At 40.0% G+C, this 19,147-nt stretch overlaps 1 protein-coding gene and 1 long non-coding RNA gene across 2 annotated transcripts in view; one reads left to right on the forward strand and one right to left on the reverse strand.

The window, feature by feature from the left end:
- LOC308192908 lies at nucleotides 1–15,395 on the forward strand. The gene is made up of 2 exons (XR_013949213.1): nucleotides 1–2,705; nucleotides 6,119–15,395. It is a non-coding gene; the product is annotated as an uncharacterized lncRNA (long non-coding RNA).
- Nucleotides 14,887–19,147, reverse strand: part of AMD1 (adenosylmethionine decarboxylase 1) — a 16,989-nt gene continuing 12,728 nt past the window's right edge. Inside the window, exons 5-9 of the mRNA XM_080586947.1 lie at nucleotides 19,105–19,147; nucleotides 18,870–19,014; nucleotides 17,784–17,876; nucleotides 17,549–17,704; nucleotides 14,887–17,029 (exon numbers count right to left, since the gene is read on the reverse strand). Coding sequence (XP_080443073.1) covers nucleotides 16,889–17,029; nucleotides 17,549–17,704; nucleotides 17,784–17,876; nucleotides 18,870–19,014; nucleotides 19,105–19,147 — 578 coding nt within the window. The 3' untranslated portion in view covers nucleotides 14,887–16,888. The remainder of the gene's footprint in view (nucleotides 17,030–17,548; nucleotides 17,705–17,783; nucleotides 17,877–18,869; nucleotides 19,015–19,104) is intronic.

Raw genomic sequence — 19,147 nt, forward strand, 5'->3', positions numbered from 1 at the left:
CATTGCCCCATAAGCACCAAAATAACCCAAATCCAGAGTAGGAGAATAGGAAGAGCTGTTCTTAAATCAACATAATGCAATACCACGTATGTTAGGCATTTGATGGTGGGAGGATAACCACTGAAACATGCCACTGTATAAAACATGTAGAGATGGTAAAAACAGCCTTTGGCACTGCTGGAGAGTGTTCAGTCAAATCAGAGTTAAAATACATCTTTAAAAATAATTTATATACAAGTGCTGTGAATTGAAATTCAGTTCCTTAGTAGAAAAAGTATCTTACTGGGACTGTAATACCTAGATGGTGCCAATCACCTCCTGATATGGAAAATCAAGCACTGTAAAACAGAAAATGAAAAAGAAAATACTGTTCAAGTATTCTTGAGTATTCTAGGTAAATGTCATATTGATTGGGATGATGAGACTCAAATTCTTGGTGCCATAAATTTTGGGCTTCTTGGAGGGAATAGTGAAGGAACCCACAGGATAGAAACTAACTCTGGGCTCGATTCTTGATCACCATTGTGTGTGGTCAGCTTCAAAGTGCTTTTATGGAAAGAGCCCTTCTGAAATACTGGTCCGAGTGTACCTGCCGTTGATACTCTTGCAGCACAATGAAGATTTGCTTGCATTAATGAGTGCTGCAGACTGTGGCTATCAAAAGAAATTAAGCTGCCTTGTAATACGAAGTTGTTCTTAGGGAGTGACTAATGGTTAAATGGCGGGAAACAAAAGGTAGGAGTAAACGGTCTCTTTTCAAAATGAAGAGATCATTAGCAGAGTTCTATGGGAATTAGTACTCTTAAACATATTCCTAAATTACTTAACAAAAGGAAAAAGAAAGTGGATGATAACTCAGTGTTTTTGGGGTTGTACAAATCAAAGCCTCCTGCGAAGACCTACACATGAGTGTCTGGATGATAAAATGGCAGGTGAATTTCAGCCATTCTCTGGTTTAGGAAGTCTTGAGCCAAAGGTTGCTGAGGATTGAGACTGACAAGGTGAAATACCTTTGTGTGCTGGTCCTGCCTGTTATTGTGCTCTCTTCCAGGCATTCAGCATGGGCTGATTTAGGCAACAAAGTTACTTACTGACTTGGTGGATGTTTTGATCTAGCTCAAAACATGGCTGTTTTGGGCCCTTAAGTATTTGATTCAGAATGACAAACAAAACAGATCACAGACCTGTGAGACTCCTTTCCTAAAATTGTAAATGGACTCAATGGGAGAGTGGACCAGTACTTGAAAGAGGGATCCACTGGGGACTGCAAATGAGCAAATCTTACCAGACTCAGGACATAACTGAGCTGAGAACATTTGGGAGTACACCGTGTGTACTTACGTTCTTCACTAGACCCAGAGGTGAACCCTTGTATCTGCTCCTAGATTCTGTTTAGTAGCTTCTTTTTTTTTTCTTTCCTGCAACTTAACTCAACTTGTGCAGAAGCAGAGGAATATAACACAGTAGATGAATCACAGCAGATGACAGAATGAACGGTGGAGATCACTGCAAAGATCCTGCTGTCACTTAACATACCATGGCAGCTGGTACGCTTACAATTACTGCTTTTTACTTAAGAAGGCATCACTACCTGGCAAAGACTCTTTTTGAGCTCTTAAGGAATTCTGTAGAGGAAGACTGTGACAAGTACTGTTGTGAATGATTTTGAAGGCTTTGAAGCTATTGGAAAAGTAATTTTGAGGAGTTACGCTGGCTTTGTCCAATGCAAACCCAGTGCACTGAGCCACTGACAGCGTATCTTGCTTCTGTTTTTAAGAGGAAGGAAGAAGGGAGGAGGGGAAAGAAGGACCTGAATCTGTAGCAAATCTGTACCATTTCCACTACTTGAGGAAGAAATGACAAACAAAAAGCTGAAGCTAGGAAATTGCTATAGTTAACCACACTCTTCCAGTAGTTTTTGCTTTCCTGGTTTGCCTTGTTTGATAGATAATGTGTCTGGGAAGCAAGGAAACTAATGCAACGTGATAATCTTTTCCATTCCAATTAGATCTTAAAATATTTTACACGTAGTGCTGTTTTAAGAGGAGAGTAACACTTCAGATGCAACAATGGAAATGACGTGGTCTCAAGTATTAGCTGGTAAAGTAGCATTCTATAAAGTATCACTTTCCTACTGCAAGACAATGCATATTTGTGTATTTTCAATAATAATTAAAGTATAAAGCAAGTTAATGGTTCTATTCAGTGTTTTTTGACTTGGCTCGTAGACACACCCAGGTACCACGCTGATGTGGCTGTTTTGACATGAATACTCACACCACCATATCCTGTAAGGTTTTGTTGTTTCACTTTCAATGTGGTTTGTATTATGTAATTAAAGTGCAATTATTTGGAGAACCACTTCACAAAACAAAGCTTTTGTTACAGCACACAATGCCTAGGGTCATGTGAGGGTACATCTACATGGATGGGTGCAGGCAGTGACGCCTTCTCTCCGCCTGTGCCCTGAACCAGCCAGCTGGGAGCCAGCTCCCATCTAGCAGCTGTGGAGCCGTGGTGCATGTGTTGCAGAGCCTGAGCTAATAAGGCTGGCTGAGAGGCAGGATGTATTAACTCGGTCTCAGAACCGTGCTAATGTGGCCACATGATTTCTGGAAAGGCGCTGGTCTTCCGTCCAGCTGGCTCAAAGCAGGAGTAGAGCAAAGACGTGACGGTGCCGGCTTTCAAACTACTCAGAAATGCAGGTCAGGAGATGAAATTTGAGGGAATTTCTCTATATTCCTGTTGCAGCTGTCAAGGAGACTTTTGCCTTTATTTAAAAATGAAAAAGTCAGTGCTGACAACTGCTTCAATTAACAGTAAGCTTGTGATATTTTTCAATACTGAGGAATGTACACTTTTGACTTCTGAACTATACAAAATTGTGTTCTTTTTTTAAATGTCCTTTTAAAGATTTTTTCCCTAGAAATCCAAATGAACACTTTAAAAACCGAAGGTCGGTTACCCTTAAGGCTTAGAGACCTCGCCATCCTTTATTACTTACGTTTGCAGGGAAACATAGCTGCTTTTTCCCAGCTAGCAATTGAGAGAGCTCAGATTCCAAATTGAATCTAGGAAACTCTGGAGGAGTGGTTAGCTGTCTGAAAATACCTCGGCAGTACCTACCGATGATTTGATTCTTTTCTTGCTGTGGAGATCTGCTCTGAGGACAGAAAACTTTATAAGTTCTCTCGAGGATTTCTAAACAGTGACTAGACTTCTTCAGCCACTCTATGCAGTTCTGTAATAAAAATGGAAGATATCAAACCCCCTTGGTGCTGGTCTTTTTAGCTCTTTTTATTTGCTCTCATGGAGATTCTGGAGGCATGTTGTTTACTTAGGACTGTCTTTTATAGTCAGCAGCAATACATGTGTTATATCCTCTACATATCGCTAATTCAGGAGTCTCTTTCCAATTTCAGTTCTACAAAGGGAAGGCGGGAGATGCAATCTTTCTGGATTTCAGCAAAGCTTTCAGTACTGTTTCTCACAGTATCCTTCTGGACAAAACGTCCAGCACACAGCTAAACCAATACATGGTATGATGGATGAACGATGGGCTGACGGATGGGGCTTGAAAGTTTATAGTAAATGGGGTTACATCAGGCTGGCAGCCAGTCACTAGTGGGGTTCCCTGAGGCTCCGTTTTGGGGCCAGCTCTCTTCAATACTTCTGAGCTGGGGGCTCTGGTCAGCAGCAAGTTAAACATGAGCCAGCAGCGTGCCCTGGAGGGCCAGCCATACCCTGGGGTGCATCAGGCACAGCACTGCCAGCTGGTCAAGGGAAGGGATTGTCCTGCTCTGCTCTGCGCTGTGCGGCCTCACCTCAAGCACTGGGTGCAGTTTTGGGTGTCACAGTATAAGAAGGACATAAAACTATCAGAGAGTGTCCAAAGGAGGGCAACAAAGATGGTGAAGGACCTGGAGGGCGAGATGTATGAGGAGCAGCTGAGGTCCCTTGGTGTGTTCAGCCCCGAGCAGAGCAGGCTGAGGGGAGGCCTCATGGCGGCCTGCAGCTCCCTCACGAGGGGAGCGGAGGGGCAGGCGCTGAGCTCTGCTCTCTGGGGACAGCGACAGGACCCGAGGGAACGGCATGGAGCTGGGACAGGGGAGGGTCAGGCTGGGGGTTAGGGAAAGATTCTGCACCCAGAGGGTGGTTGGGCACTGGGACAGGCTCCCCAGGGCAGTGGTCACGGCACCGAGCCTGACAGAGTTCAGGAAGTGTTTGGACAACGCTCTCAGTCTGGTTTTTGGGTGGTCTCGTGTGGAGCCAGGAGTTAGATGCCATGATCCTTGTGGTCCCTTCCAACTCCGGATATTTGGTGATCCTATGATTCTTAAATACTGAATATTATTCTTAATAATAATAATAATAATAATAACAAATCTTTTTTTTTGATAGTTTCATTTGCATTTATGTTTCTAAGTAAGGTCTTGTATGATATTTCTTGTTTGTCAAGATCGTTCTGCTGTCCAAATTCTGCAATTTGTTTTTAAGTTGGTGATTTGTTCTTCCCCTGCTCCTGGAAATGGAAATGCATTGATAGCTACTTGATAGAAGTAAAAATGAGTTTTAGTCTAACACCAACAAATCCTTTTCTCAGGATGAGATGTGGAGGGACACACGCAGAGGGAACATTTAATATCCGCGTATTCACTATGGGCTGTTCCTAAAACAGACCATTTAGAAACACTCTTGTTAGATTTGGCTTTGGTCTTTGGTACTTTATTTTTATGTAGGGATAGAAAACCTTAACCTGTTACTTTATCAAAGTAAAAATAATACAGAGCTGCGGATGTTGTACATCCTTTTAACCAGAGTTTTAAAACAGGCATTACTTAAATTTGTAAGCATGCATTGTAGTCAGACTCATTCACTCCCCAGTGGGCAAGCTTCCAATACCTTCTTTTGTAACTAATTTTATGCCTTTTAATTGCATTTATTGCATTCTGATTAGTTCCTACTGAATAAAATATTGTTCATTGAATGGCGATTGATAGTGAAGTACATTCATTTAAACACGGTACCTGAGTTATTACAAATACTACAAGATTGCTGTTAAGTACTGCTTTATCTGGCAGGGCCTTTGCACTGCAATTGAGCAACAGAATTACAGGAGATGAGAGAAAATACCCTTTAAACTTAAACTGCCATACATATCTATGTTTTGATCTGTTGTTATTGCTTTAACCTCCCTAAAGGACTGAGCATGACATTCCAAATGTCAGACTTGAACCTCTTAGCATTTGGGTCCATTATTACTATCTATCATGGGCTCAGGATTTCCCTGAAAAGAAGAAAGAGATTTCTTCCCATCTGTTTTAATAAATTGAAGTCTGTGTTGGCTTTTAGATGCAGATGCCCTAATGACAAACCCACCAATTAATTAAAATTGGTATTTTAACATACCAAAATACTTCATTTTGAAGGGGACATTAAAAAAGGTGCTATGGCAAAACCCAAGTCATTCTGTCTTTAAGGACTAATACCATACACTTCTACTATGCATATATATGAAAGCATGACCAGTACCTGGAAGAAGAAAAGTTTTTCCCATTGTATAAGCTACAGAGCAGCATTTTAGACTTGCTCTCCCTTATATTCAGTGTGCTAAAGCACGTAATGATGTGTGTAGCTGGCTCCATCTGAGTTTCTTTAAGCTTGTTCAGCCTTCACTGTTCTGGCAAACACAAAATGCAAGGCAAAAAGCATTACAAGCATTACAAAAACCCTTCTGTCGTCTTCATTTTGGGAACAATCCAGATGGAAAGATTCTGCTGGTATCAGTCCAGCTTTGGACTGGTCTGGGCAAAGGACTGTGTGTTTGGCAAGAGCTACAGAATGGCCAGTTCTGGCATTTCCAGCAGGAACAGTGGTCACTGCCAACATCTCTCTCTACTTCAGTTTCTTTAATCAGCTCAGAGTTTGCAGGCAACAGCCCTGAATTTGTGACTAGAAGCAAAAAGTGAAGAGAAAATGCCTCATGCCTTCTTCTGTGCCTTTCCAGTCAGCTCTTCCTCCCACGTTAGCAGATGCAGAGTGACCAAAGTGTAGTTGGCTTTGCTGCTTCTATGGAATTCCCCAGCTGCATCCTTTTTTTTTTTTTTTTTCCCCCCAGGAAGTGTGTTCAAGAATTTTAGAAACTAATCCTCATGCAGCTCTGAAACAAGAGATACTCTGATGAGTATCTTTGGTGCTGGAGAATGGTGGTGATCTACCCTATACTTCCAGAAAAGTCGACCTCTGCATCTTCAAGCTGGTGAGTTCAATCAATGTCACTTTGGTTTCTCAGAAGAGAGAGCATCAGACCTCTTGATCTTCAGGACACATATGTTTATTCTTATGTAGCCTTAAGATTGTCTTATCAAAGGAATCCTCATTACACTGGGGACTCAGGGTCATTGCTAATGAGGGACCATTTCATTCAGCCTCTGCATATTGCCACTTTTCTAGCATCCTGGTTGCCACTGGTGCTTGTGTCAAGTGAAGTAGAATATCCTTATTTCCATGCTGAACAACTGGTTTATAAGATCATGAAAAGAATAAGGACTTCAGTTCCTGCAGACAGTCGTACTGACTCACTGCAAGTCTGGGTGTCAAGGTGAAGGAAGACCCATATGTCACGTCTCACTCCCATTTGGTCCTTCAGAAGTTTGGACAGATAGTTGGCCATCTTCCTGGGTGGTTTCAGAGGACGTCAGATTTAATTGTATTTCAGGATGCTTATCAGCAGAGTAAAATCCTGCACGTCTCTTTGGATTGTATGGCATCTTGTACTTTTGCTTCATGCTGTGCAGTAGTTCCTTAGGAGATTGAGTCCACTCAGCCTGTTCTTCAAGGGAGAGATGCCTATCGCGCTTGTGTTCTCACGGGCAAGCAGGCAACCACTCCTCACACCCCTACAGGGTCCCGGTGGTGGTGGAAAGTACGATCCATCGTTTGCAAAAGCCTAACTTTAAATTTTCCCTTTCTGTTCCAGGATGCATAAAATGTATCCTGCTGCAGAAGGGTAGAGGTCCATTCAGAAATCTAATTGTACAGGACACACGGTTCCTGAAGTAACAGCAACTTCACATCACAGTGTCTTATAGAGATCAGGCTCTACTGCTAGCCACAGGGAAATTTGGTTAATTTGCAAACAGAGAGGTCAAAATAGTTTAAAGAGTCTTCAGTCTTGAACAATCTCAAATATTAAGAATTATAAAACACTTGGTGGGCTGTTAGCAAATAGTATATTAAAACTGTTTATATGTTGTGTTTATAGTTTGCATATTTATATACAAGTATATGCAGGTGTATTTTTTTAAATCTAAAATATGTATCATGTGGAATAGAGATTGTATTTTTTTGAATCACCAACACAAACTGAAGAAAGAGAATATTTTGAGAGATTCAGTATGAACTGACCACCTGTTTCTGTAACCACCTATGTTTTGTGATTTAATCCTTCTTCCCAAATCTGCCACATTCCCCAGGGATTTGTATACAATATTGCAACAAAAAGGATATACAGAGTCCTGCTTCTCTGAACACAGAAGAGATCAAGCAGAATAGTTTCTCAGAGCTTCCATTCTTTTTCAGTTAGCACTCAGCCTAATAGTTTTATCATTGTGCTTTTCTCTTTGAGTCATTACTGGCCCTGCTGTGACTGTGGCTGGCTGTTCCTCCTGTAGGTATTTCTGTAGTGGTTCTTCAATATACGCACGCAGTCACACCAAGCAGTACCCTCCACTTACACCCTTCTGATTTCTGTACAGATGCGTGTTTATTTTAGACAATGACATATTTTGAGAGCTCTTGACCTGGACAAGGAGTGGTTGTAATTATACATAGGTTTTGACATTTTTAACCAAACGCATAATAATATAGCTTGACTAAAAACAGTGCTAGCATGTTTCTCCAGCATACAAAGAGGTGTATTTATGTTGTGTAAAATGAAGTGCTCTCCTGGCTTTGCTTGACTGAGATCTGTAACGTCAGGAAACAAATGTAATCCGTAGGTCGGCTTTTCCACTAAAATCCGATAGTCAAGCTTTACTGCTGCAAGAAACCGAGAAGTGGCTAAATGAGATGGCAATTGTCCAAGTTTGCAGCTGGATCACAGTTCTTTAAAAAGGGGCTAGACGGGACAGTTTTATGAAAGCTGGTGACTTCTCTGTGTCTCTGATAGCTTCTTCATTAAAAATTGATAGCTTTCTCCAGGAGCCGCTTCATTTCTTACCTACTGCTTGGCCCACTAACACGAGGAGTTGAAGAGAAAGTCTCCAGTTTGTAACTTCTTGTCTGCTGAGCCCTTCTGGGTGGTCTGCATAGCTGAAATATTTCAGGAATGAAGTATTTGAGAGATTACGATGTTAAGGGAGCAGGTAATCAGAAAACATATCCTCCTGTTCTGTAGCAGCACATTAATGGAAGAGCTGAAAGGCACCAGTATAAATTGTTCAGCTTTTCCATGTCATGGCACTTAATAACATAGTACAGCTGCAAATAAACCTTTTATAAAGTTTAAAACCAGAATGTTAGAACTATGAGTTTACAGTCGATTATCTTGCTAAAACCAGTAAAAGCACAGCTGAACAAATTAAATACTAACATTAAAAACAATATTAATCACTGAAGAGTACCGTCAGTCACAATGGTGGCTGTTCACACGTTCATTTTGTATCATTTCTACTTGTTTCCACTAGTCCTGTCAATGTCATGCTCAGTATCCATGAGCTGTAGGTACTGGAGCTTCAACAGGTACAGCCTGGAGACTTCAGTATTTTGTCATCTTCTTAAATGTGCCAGCTTTCCCAATAGTGCAACAGTGCACTAGGTACAATATATCTTCTGTAACAGGAAGGAGTCATTTTGATTACCTTATTTTTTCTGATGTATTATATATATAGATGTGTATTGAGTATGCCTGTAAAATACAAGTCTGTAAGAACCCTTAAAACTGGCAAATTTGGGCTGTGAGGGAGATGGTTGGGACAGCACATCCTAGCTGTAACTGTACTAGTAACTGCTTTTAGGCAGTAAGTGGCACGTAAAGAACACATCTCAAAGTCCAGTTAGGCAAATGAACGTATAAGGAGTTCTCCATATCGTAAGTGCCTTACTGGATATTGTAGCGGTGTTGGGAATGCCTTAATAATTGAAAAACCCCAGATTCCTCCCTCCTCTCAGCTAATGCAGCAGTACTATCTTTGCTCTAGAACATCATAAAGTAAAAACAGGAGAGAGTCATCTCAAACAAAGAGAAGACAGTGAGTTTGGAGAGGATTACCAGCACAGAATGGCCCTCAAGGGCTTATTCCCTCTGATTAGTTTTAGGTTTCATCCTGAAATAGTGTGGAAAATGCATGTTACTGCTGCAGAGGCTGTTAGGGATTGTGGCTGCAGGATACCAGAGCAGCTCAGAAGGCATCTTCTACTTAAGCACAGTCTGATTTTATTTGCCTTTTTATAACCTGGTTTCTCACTTTGCAACTGGAAATCTTACCTTGAATTTGGCTAAACAGTTTCTAAACCCTAATATCACGTGCTGTTAAAGATGAATCCAGTGAAGCCGACAGATTCACATGAAGTTCCTCTTTGTAAGATACAAGTCAATCTTCGGGACTGGAGATGGCCATGAAGATACGATGCCTGCTGTGGGTATGGGGCCGACACGCACTGCTTTTAAAGAGTAACCTTTGTCAGGTTCAGAGGCCAGTGCCTTGTCTGAAAGAAGCAGTTGACAAAGAGGCCCCTTATGACTAAAGTTTATGAGCAAGAAAAATGGACTTGGAACATTTTGTCTGTTCAACATTTGTCTGTTCAGCTCCCCTCTACAGACGGACCGGACAGCACACAGAAGTGAGGATGGAAGTTAGTCCTTGAACTGCAACCAACAGCTCTGTTCAGTCCTGTTCTGCTTTTCTCAATTTTCCTAGCTTTGTTGGTACAGCTTGCTAAAGAGTAAAACAAGTACTAAATCCTTACTTTTGCCCACAAAGACAATAAGATTTAACAGATGGGAATTAAACAAATGGAACCAGAACTTCCATTTCTATGGTCATTTCACAAACAAGCCAGAACTCTAACGTGGAGGCAGGTATCTACATACCTACAGTCAAAAAGCAGTGAGCCTATAGAAATCATTTGCACATTAATTTCCTTGTAACTGTGAAATATGAGCACAATCACATTATGTCATAACAATATAATACAAAAAAAAATGTTCTCAGAAAGATGAGCTATAATATGGAATTGCCTAACAGGTGTGTGGTCTGTCTTCCTTTTGAGAAAAATGTGAAATAATATAACTGTAACTTATTTGTGGTAGTTGCAAAATTAACAATAATGCTATTGTTTTATCAGTCTCAAAGTCAAAATCTATGCTTATTTTTAAGGGAAGTTCAATTTAAAATCTCTCTGCATTTCCAAAATAATGTTGCTAAGTATCATCTTACTCAAGATGAAACACAAATTAAATATTGCAATCTGGATCACTGAGACCAAGTGCTGCATCCACACAGAGTTTTACTTTGGAGCAAACCATTTAGGAAGCTATAAACAAGAGGTAGCTGCCTTCCTAACACATCTTCAGGAATGGATATATTTTTGGTCAGTGAAGCCTTCAAAAGAAGGTCCAGTGCTACGGAGCTCATCTTGAGCAGCCTGTTTGAAGAGCTTTTGTTTCTGCTCAAATAGAAGCAGAAAAATAGCAAGCATAGACTGTGCATATGTCTACGGGTGCGGTTTGGCTGTCACGCACATGCTTTATGTTTTTGCACTCGAGCAATCCTCTCAGTAGCCTAGTAAAAATTATCTTAATTAACCCATGCTGCTGTTTACGAGTTTACAGTAATTGATGTGCCAGCATCTACATGTTTACTCCAGCTATGTTTAACAGGTGATACTTAAGTCCACTAGATTGCACGTATCAGTCAGTCAAGCAAAATGTAGAGTGGAGGAACATTTTGAAAACCAGATGGATTTCTAATTTAGCCTTTCTGAGGTCAAACACCTTGCATATTATAAATCTTTTTTTTTTTTTTTTGAGAACATAACATACTCAAGTGGTACTAGAGAAATGAAAAGATTTCAAGTCAGAAACACATTTCAAGCCACAAAATATTATGTTACATACTATAGATAATCTGAAATTTGTACCTGGACTCCTGTTTATTGCAATTGAATTTAAGTTTCTGCTACTCATTAAAACAAGTGAAGTAAAAATCAGTGGATAGCAGGGATGGAGAAGAGGAAGAAGTTGCACTTTTTGTTATCTTTTAAGACCGTAGAAAAATTAAAGCTGGAATGAACCCAGCTCAGACTGGCAGCAAACTGAGCTCTTTTTTGAAGGTGTTGACAAAATACATTTTTTTCTCAAGGAAGCCTACAAGTTGCTAAACAAATGGATGTCAGTCACAGAACACGTTGCTCCCTGCCTGGAAAGGTCACTGGCTAAGGATCCAGTTTGACTTCTCCTGGGGCTAATGGATTTTTTTCTGGGTTTGGATGGAGCATCAGCAACCTCGCGCTGGCACCCTTGCTCATTCCAGGCTTAAAAAGCAGTAGTTCCAGTGCCTGTCTTCAGATGGGCAGGCACCGTAAATTTTAAATATTTAAGATGAATTCAGAGCAACGGACTGAGTGAATTGGCATAATTTAGAAAAAAAAAAGAATGTGGGGAAAATAACAAGGACATTTTAGATTACGTAACTTGAATTTACAGTTTAAATGAAACATGCGCAATAGGAGCTAAGTAACAGCAAAAACATGGCTTTGTGTTCCAGCTAATCCAGGAATGAAAAAGGCAAAGGTTATTATATTCATGTGTCTGAATTTGCTCTTAAATGTGACTACGCATGTGCATATATGTATTTAAAATTGATGCCAGTTGCCAAAGGGCAGAGTTTAGCACCTTGCAGATAAACTTTTTATCAAGATACAGCTCTCAGGCAGCTGCAGAAGCAACTCTAGGGCCTGCTTTATTTTATTTTTTTAATGTAACAACAGCTCTGGTATTAAGTACAGTGTGTAACAAAAAATAATAGAAAACTGAACCGTTAACTCGGAATTTGGCTAAACCTTACTGTTTTCAGTGGTACTTTCTTGCGGGCATGAAATGTACTAACAGCAAATATTATAAGCAATTTTTACACTAATCCAATTTCCCCCAAAAAGCAGGTGCCTGCCTGAACTTCAATATGCGAAACACCCCTTGGACTAGGACAGCAGGAGTAATTTCACAGCATGAAATGCAGGAGGAGTAATTTAGTCTGAAATTAAATTTGTAATTGAAAGTCAAATGGAACAAATTTCCAAGAAATGTGTCTCACTAGCTTTTTAATGACAGATTTCTCTTCCAAGTGCTCGTCTGTAGGCACAATCACACTGCAGCTCTGCAAGCATTTGAAATCCGAATGTTTTTTACTTGAGCGTATTTAAGAAGATGCAGCTGATTCTTTGCATTCCTTTCAAAAGAACCCTGTTTGCTTAGCTTCCTATAGCTGAGTCAGTGCAGTTCTTCAGTTGCTCATTAACTTTCCTACTGAATTGTCATTGCTGTGGTTGCACAGAACTTAGCAGGTCATTGCTCAACTGTCCTGTTCTTTCTAGGCTTTGGCTGCAGGCTCTGCTTTAACACTTCAGCAGGCTTCACATTATGTATAATGGATATGGAAGCAATTTTTTCCACCTCTAACAACTTTGGCTGTACAGCTTGGGAGAACATTTCACTTCTGGAAAAGATTCTCAGCATCATTTCCAAGCCTTGTGCCTTTTGGGCACATTGCATTGCTTGTAGGACTATCACTAGGCAAATTAGGTTTGTATCACCCCAGGTGGGAAACCTGAGCAGAAGTAATCAATTCAACATTTCTTTGCCAATAGCTAATCCTGCACCACCCCAAAAGTTAGACTGACAGGTACCCCTTCCTAGAGTTGTTCTGCACTCACATCCGAGTACTAGTCCGAGTACTAGTGCAGATTCCATCTTTTTGGCCAAAACATTAAGGTAGAGACCTTGGACTGAAAACCATGTGGCTTTTAATGACTATTTGAATAAGCATTCTTATCTGAGGAACCTGAGTGAGTGCTCCCTCAGCACCTTTGAGGGTGCAGTTGATACACCAGAGGGAAGGGATGCCATTTAGAGGGACCTTCCATTCAGAGGGACCATAACAAGCTTTTGAGGTGGGCCCATGTGAACCTCATGAGGTTCAACAAGGCCAGATGCAAGGTCCTGCACCTGGGCTGGGGCAGTCCCAAGCACAAATAGAGGCTGGGTGGAGAATGAATTGAGAGCAGCCCTGGAAGTGCTTAAGATCAGGTTGGATGGGGCTTGAAGGCAAAAAGTTCACAAGATATCGAATTAAAGACAGGCTACTGAGGAGAAAAATATGGAAGTTTCTAGGCATGCAGAAATGAAACTAGAAATGCCAAGTTGTTTTTAAACTGCTAAATCAAGCATGTGACAGCACCAGAAAAAAACTAAGTCTCAAGACCATCTCCTCTCATACCACACAGCTTTGTGCCTAGTAGTAGAGTTTGTGGAAAGAGATACACTCCCTACACTACAGATGGCATTAAGTTTGACTGTTAAAAATAGACATGCACAAACCCATGAGACTGGATGGAATTCATCTGAGAATGGGTCATCTACAGGGAGTCCTTACAACATCTTCCACTCTGCCCAGTGTATCAGTTACACTAGGAGTTAAAAAACACAGCTTGGCTTAACTGTTGTCCAGTTTGCTACCTCAAGGCCATCCACCCCTTTGCAGTAGTCCTTTCTGTAAAACAGTGGAAGAAACATGAACTTGCAACCAGTTGTTTCTTCTACTGGTCTATCTGTTTCACCTGTGTGTTGCTGCGGTAAGTAGAATGACAAAGATCCTGTATTCTTTTGTCAGACACCAGCACCATTTACAGACAGAAGGGTTACTGTGAAAATGCTTTTGAAGAACCAACTGGAGATGAAAAATGTGAAGATGAGTAATTTCACAGGAAATCTGGGAACTTCAGGCAAAGTGAGCCAAACTAGAAGAACACTGACTACTGGAGATGGATCTTTAGTTTTGGAAACATCAGTCTGGAAAACATTCTTCAGAGCTAAGTTACTGCTAATTTGTCATAGCTGAGACTACTCCGATTTAGACAGCATCTCAATGCTGTAACCTGGAATGTCGTCTTTTAATTAAAGAGGCCTAAATAAGCATTTTCAACAGTGTTAAATACCTGGTTACTTCAGTTAAACACCTAGCTGATTGCTGTGGATATCTGCATCACTAGAGCTCTATAAGTAGGGTTAACTGTAAGTAGGGTTAAACTGATGCTGCTATTTCTACAGGACTGTTCACATGGAATGTGGAAATTTCACTAATCTTTCTTGCATCTGATTAGCAATGAGAATCCTAACCACTAGCTTCCAGTCTCGTTTACTCTCCAGTTTAGGTACATGCCTACTTCATCTCAAGAGACAAACTTCACCTTCAACTCTCAAAGTCACTCTAAGCTTTAAGGTACCATAAACTTTAAGGTACCATAAACACATGTCAAGGCTTTTTACATAAGACCAGCAGAAGCACGAACTGGCTTAATTCAGAAGAGTATTTTAAATATTTAATGTCAAGGAAAAATACAGATTAGATTATGACAGATCTCAAATCTGTGTTCGTTTAGACATTTTTAGCCTCAAGAGCAGCTTAATATTTTCATTTGGCTTCCTCTGACATGCCATCTCACTTTGAACTACCAATATGAACAGTTGAGATGCATCTCCTACAAAGGCAAAGTGAATTTAGTCAAGTAATTCAGGATAAGGAATACATAAACCTATTTCAGAATTAAACCAAGTGGTACCAAAAAGCATGTGAGTGCATGTGGCAAAACTGCTGGATCATCACTACAAACAATTTAAGCAAACTTTTATTGAAGCATTAAGTTGTGGTACAGATATTTTTAAATGATCAAAGTCTAACACCACAGAAATTATAAACACCATACTCCCCCCATCCTGATCACCCTAGATAGTTCAATAATCCGTTCAACAGCTTTCATTTTTATAGCCAAGGCTTATGCTTCTATTTATAAAATGTGTATTTCAGCATTACTTGAAAAGGGATCTTCAGTCTACTTGAAGGACCTCAAGCCAAATGTCAGATCAGTCGGGACAACATTTAAGAACAAAAACCACTGAAATATTGGTCCTCAATATTAACACCAAAAAGCATTAGTGCCATTTACAGCATGTAATTGATAACATTGGTAAAGAACATCAACAATATGCTTAAAATAAAAAATTCAAGATGTTCCAACCACTTGATTTCTAACCAAGCAGACTTTAGTTTAGAAGCACTGAAAAAGTGCTTCATTTATAAATACGGAAGGAACAAAAAACCATTGCGTCAAACCAGAAAGAGTCAAAACATTGCAAGGACAAGAGAAAAAAACAACACTCAATTTTGTAGGTAATGTGCTGGTCTCGCAGCTGTTAAAATCCCAGTATTTGCAAACGGCATAGCTGAAAGTCTGCCAGCTTTTTTAAAGTCTGCATTTTAGTCAATACCCATTAAAGTGACTTTGAATTACACTTATTCATGGTCTATGAATAGCATTCTACTTCACTTCTGTCCAGGTGTGCCAGACAGTTCTTGTTCTATGCCTTCACTTAATGCCCTCAAGTCACAGTAAGAGGAACCACCTTAGAAATTAGGAGGAAAAAACAGATGAAGTCACAACACTCAAATACAACATAAGTCACATGCACAACAATGTCACAGGACTGTCACAAGATAGAGGCATTAGCTTTGCTCGGAACAACAAAATGAAGTGACACTGGAGCAGTTTAGAAGCACTCTTTACAGTCAGAAATGGTAGGTCAGAAGTTTTACTGAGAAAATCCAAACCAATCAATACACCAGCCTGGCAAATTCCACTCCTTTGCTAGATCTACCTGCCAGCGCTCAAGAGCACCAGCTTCTTAGTCAGTCACAACTGGTGATTAGGAAAGAAAAATGTCTGGTGCCAACATGAACTTGCACTTTGCAAAGCTGTCACACAACTATGCCAAAACACTTAGATCCTGCCTCAGCCCTCCCCCATGAAGTCTTTGACCTTCTTCAAACTCTGCCATTGTGCAGCGATGTGACAGCTTTAGATGTGGACAGATAAATATCAGCATTAAGCTAAGATGAAGTTTAACCTGCATTAGTACCTGTACCCAAGTTTCTAAAAAGTGAAAGACCAATGCATTAGCCCAGTGTTACAGTACAGCTGAACAGATTCCTATAAGCTTGATTAGAGCATGAAAAGTCAGTTTGATTTAAAAATAAATCAACCACCACCTGTAGTAGCAAAACCATTTGTAACTGTTTTTAAGAACTTTCTCCGAACATGAAAGTATTAGGAATCAGTTTCATTACAAATCATACAAGTTTGTCAAAAATTGTTTTAGACTGAAGTCACAACATACATGAAAAAACAGTGACAATTTAACAAAGAACTGTCCCAGTGAGTAGGTTGAGGCTGAAGTCTAATGAGGACGAAAGCCTTGTCTGTGGGGAATTTTTGGCGATACCTGGAGAAAAACTATACTGTGTGTAATTCTACCTGAATCATTTTTACAAGTGTTGTTAAGTTTCATACAGTAAGATTTTTCTACATGCACTTCAATTTCACAGCAAGAGTGGCATAGAGTACCTAAACACAGAAGAGAGCATTCATGCAAGATATCTAACTCCTTGATATAATAATGCATACAATTCAAAATGGTTATACTATGATTACACCTAGGGCTTTCCACAACTACAAGGTGGTGGGAGTGGAAAGCATGGCCCCCTGAATCATTAACTAGAAAGCAACCACCACCTTCTCTATGGGATCTCTTTTTGCGCTTTTTCTTCATTCCTAATCAACTGTGCTGTTGCTGGCGATTCTTCGTAAAACTGGTAAAAACAAAGTTGTAATCACTGAATTGAGCAATCTGGTGATCAAGACGTTTAAACCCTTCAATCTTCTGGGCGGAAGAAAATACTGTACGACATTTAGAGCTCTAGAAAACAAAAAGTGACATTTACTTCATTTTAATCTAGCATTAAGACTAGCACTGTATGTATTTAATGTGTGGTTCCTGTGACACGTAACATGCTTCCAACTGTCGCATAGCAATGCTGCTGGAAGTTTCAACCCCAAGCAGTGGTTTTGCTCCTTACATAGGGTACTGCTTGTCTGTGAATCATTAGCTGGCAGCACTACCATTGGTAGCAGCACTTCTACAACTGACTAAAGTAGCCAATTCAGAAAAGTGCAAGTTACACCTACACAAGACTTTACAGGATATCACTGGAATACTAAATTTGGACTGCCTTATCTTAAAATGTCTTTACTTTTCTGGAGATTGGATTTAGAGCATGCCAGAGCAGTACTGAAGAGTACTTTTATTTTCCAAACAAATCAGTGTCCAAGCATAGTGGCAAATTGAAGACTACTAGTACCCCAGTAAAAACATCTCTAGCACTTCACATTTCTATGTGCATTTCAGGAGCTAACATGCTACTGCAAGGGTACTCACCTGATTAACAAAGAGGGTTGTCACAAATTTTCCTGGCTTGAAAACCTCCACAACTTTTCTGATCAGGTCATCATAAGAAGTCTGACTTATGTTTGTTTCAAAACTAACATAAGAAAACTCTGGTTCTGGAGTGATGTGAATAGTCCAGTAAGTTCCCTGAAGAAAAAAAAAGCAAGTTATCACCACCAAATAATTAAAACTTAATGTAACTTCTCATTAGATTAAAAAAACTTACATCCGATTTCATCCCATTCATTGAATACCCACAAGGATTGAACATTGTAGCATCAATAACAGAACCTGGTATCAGGTCACGAATTCCACTCATCTGAAAGAGAAGTTAAAATTACACCATTCAATTCATCACATATCTTTAGGCTTGTTTTTTGTTTAACTCAAACAGTATGAATACCAATTTAGAACCTATGACACCAGAATTCTTCCAATAACAATGAAGTCTGATAATTTGTACCACTGTAGATAAACTTGCTTTGCATCCTGTCACTTATCTGTTAAGTGCTGAGCTGCAAGCAAATTATCAGATATTTTGACACACACAGAACCAAGCTGCATAGCTCCAAGAGGGAGCAGCCTAGAATTATAGCGCAGAACTGCTTGTGCAACTAAAATGGAGCTCCTGATCAACAAGTATTCACAAAATAAGGGCCGTTTACATTTACTCGAATATGGATATACTTCCTTATACTCTGAATACAGCAGAATCCCAAGCACTTTGATTCCCCACACAGTACTTGAGCCACAGCCAAATCTCTGTAGCAAATACAGTAATAAGAATCAAAGCTTAAGAGGGGAAAAAACAGATGAAGTCAATGTACTTATCAGTGAAAGTCATGCATGTAACAGGACTTGACTGTTTATAAAAAATCAGAGGAAAGGAGGCAAAACCATCGAGTTATGCTTAAGCCTTAACCCTCCCTCATACTACCTCCTAAACCATACAAGCAGCTCCATGATTTAATCTTGACAGCTAGACTCCTTTGCTATTCATTATCTTCAGTCTAAACCTTACTTTCTTGTCATCTCCATCCTTCAGTGGAAGCTACTCAATTGTGCCTTTATGCCTGTTCCTTTATTTTCCAGAGGAGTAGGCTTCCGATCACTCCAAGCACTGCAAATTGCTCCTTTCAATATGTTAAAGCAAGGACATTGGAAAAATTACAGAGAAACCCCAAAATGTTAACCTGACATTTTCTATAAGACCTTTCCTACCATAAAAGAAAGCTTATATTAAATGCAAGAAAAGCATTCTGTTACCTAATATCCACCACCCCCAAAGTATTTAGTTTTCAAGCAAACATACACGAGTGACATCATTTGCAGTAACACCATCTTTCATGTAGAACTGGTCCATAACAACTGGGTCAAGCTCACTCATCAGAATTTCCAGTGTCTGATCAGGCTGATTGGATATCCGACTCTCTGGGAAATCCAGGGTGTACAGGTACCTACGTATGATATAAAGCACTTGTGTAATAGGTATTAACAGCACCAAGTTTACTCTAAGCCCCCGAAGATTTCAGTCTTGTCATACATACCAGCAATCAGAATTCATACGTCCCATGCAATAAGCTGCTCCAT

Source organism: Anser brachyrhynchus (assembly GCF_964034855.1).
Source record: "Anser brachyrhynchus genome assembly, chromosome: 3".
Lineage (NCBI taxonomy): Eukaryota > Metazoa > Chordata > Aves > Anseriformes > Anatidae > Anser > Anser brachyrhynchus.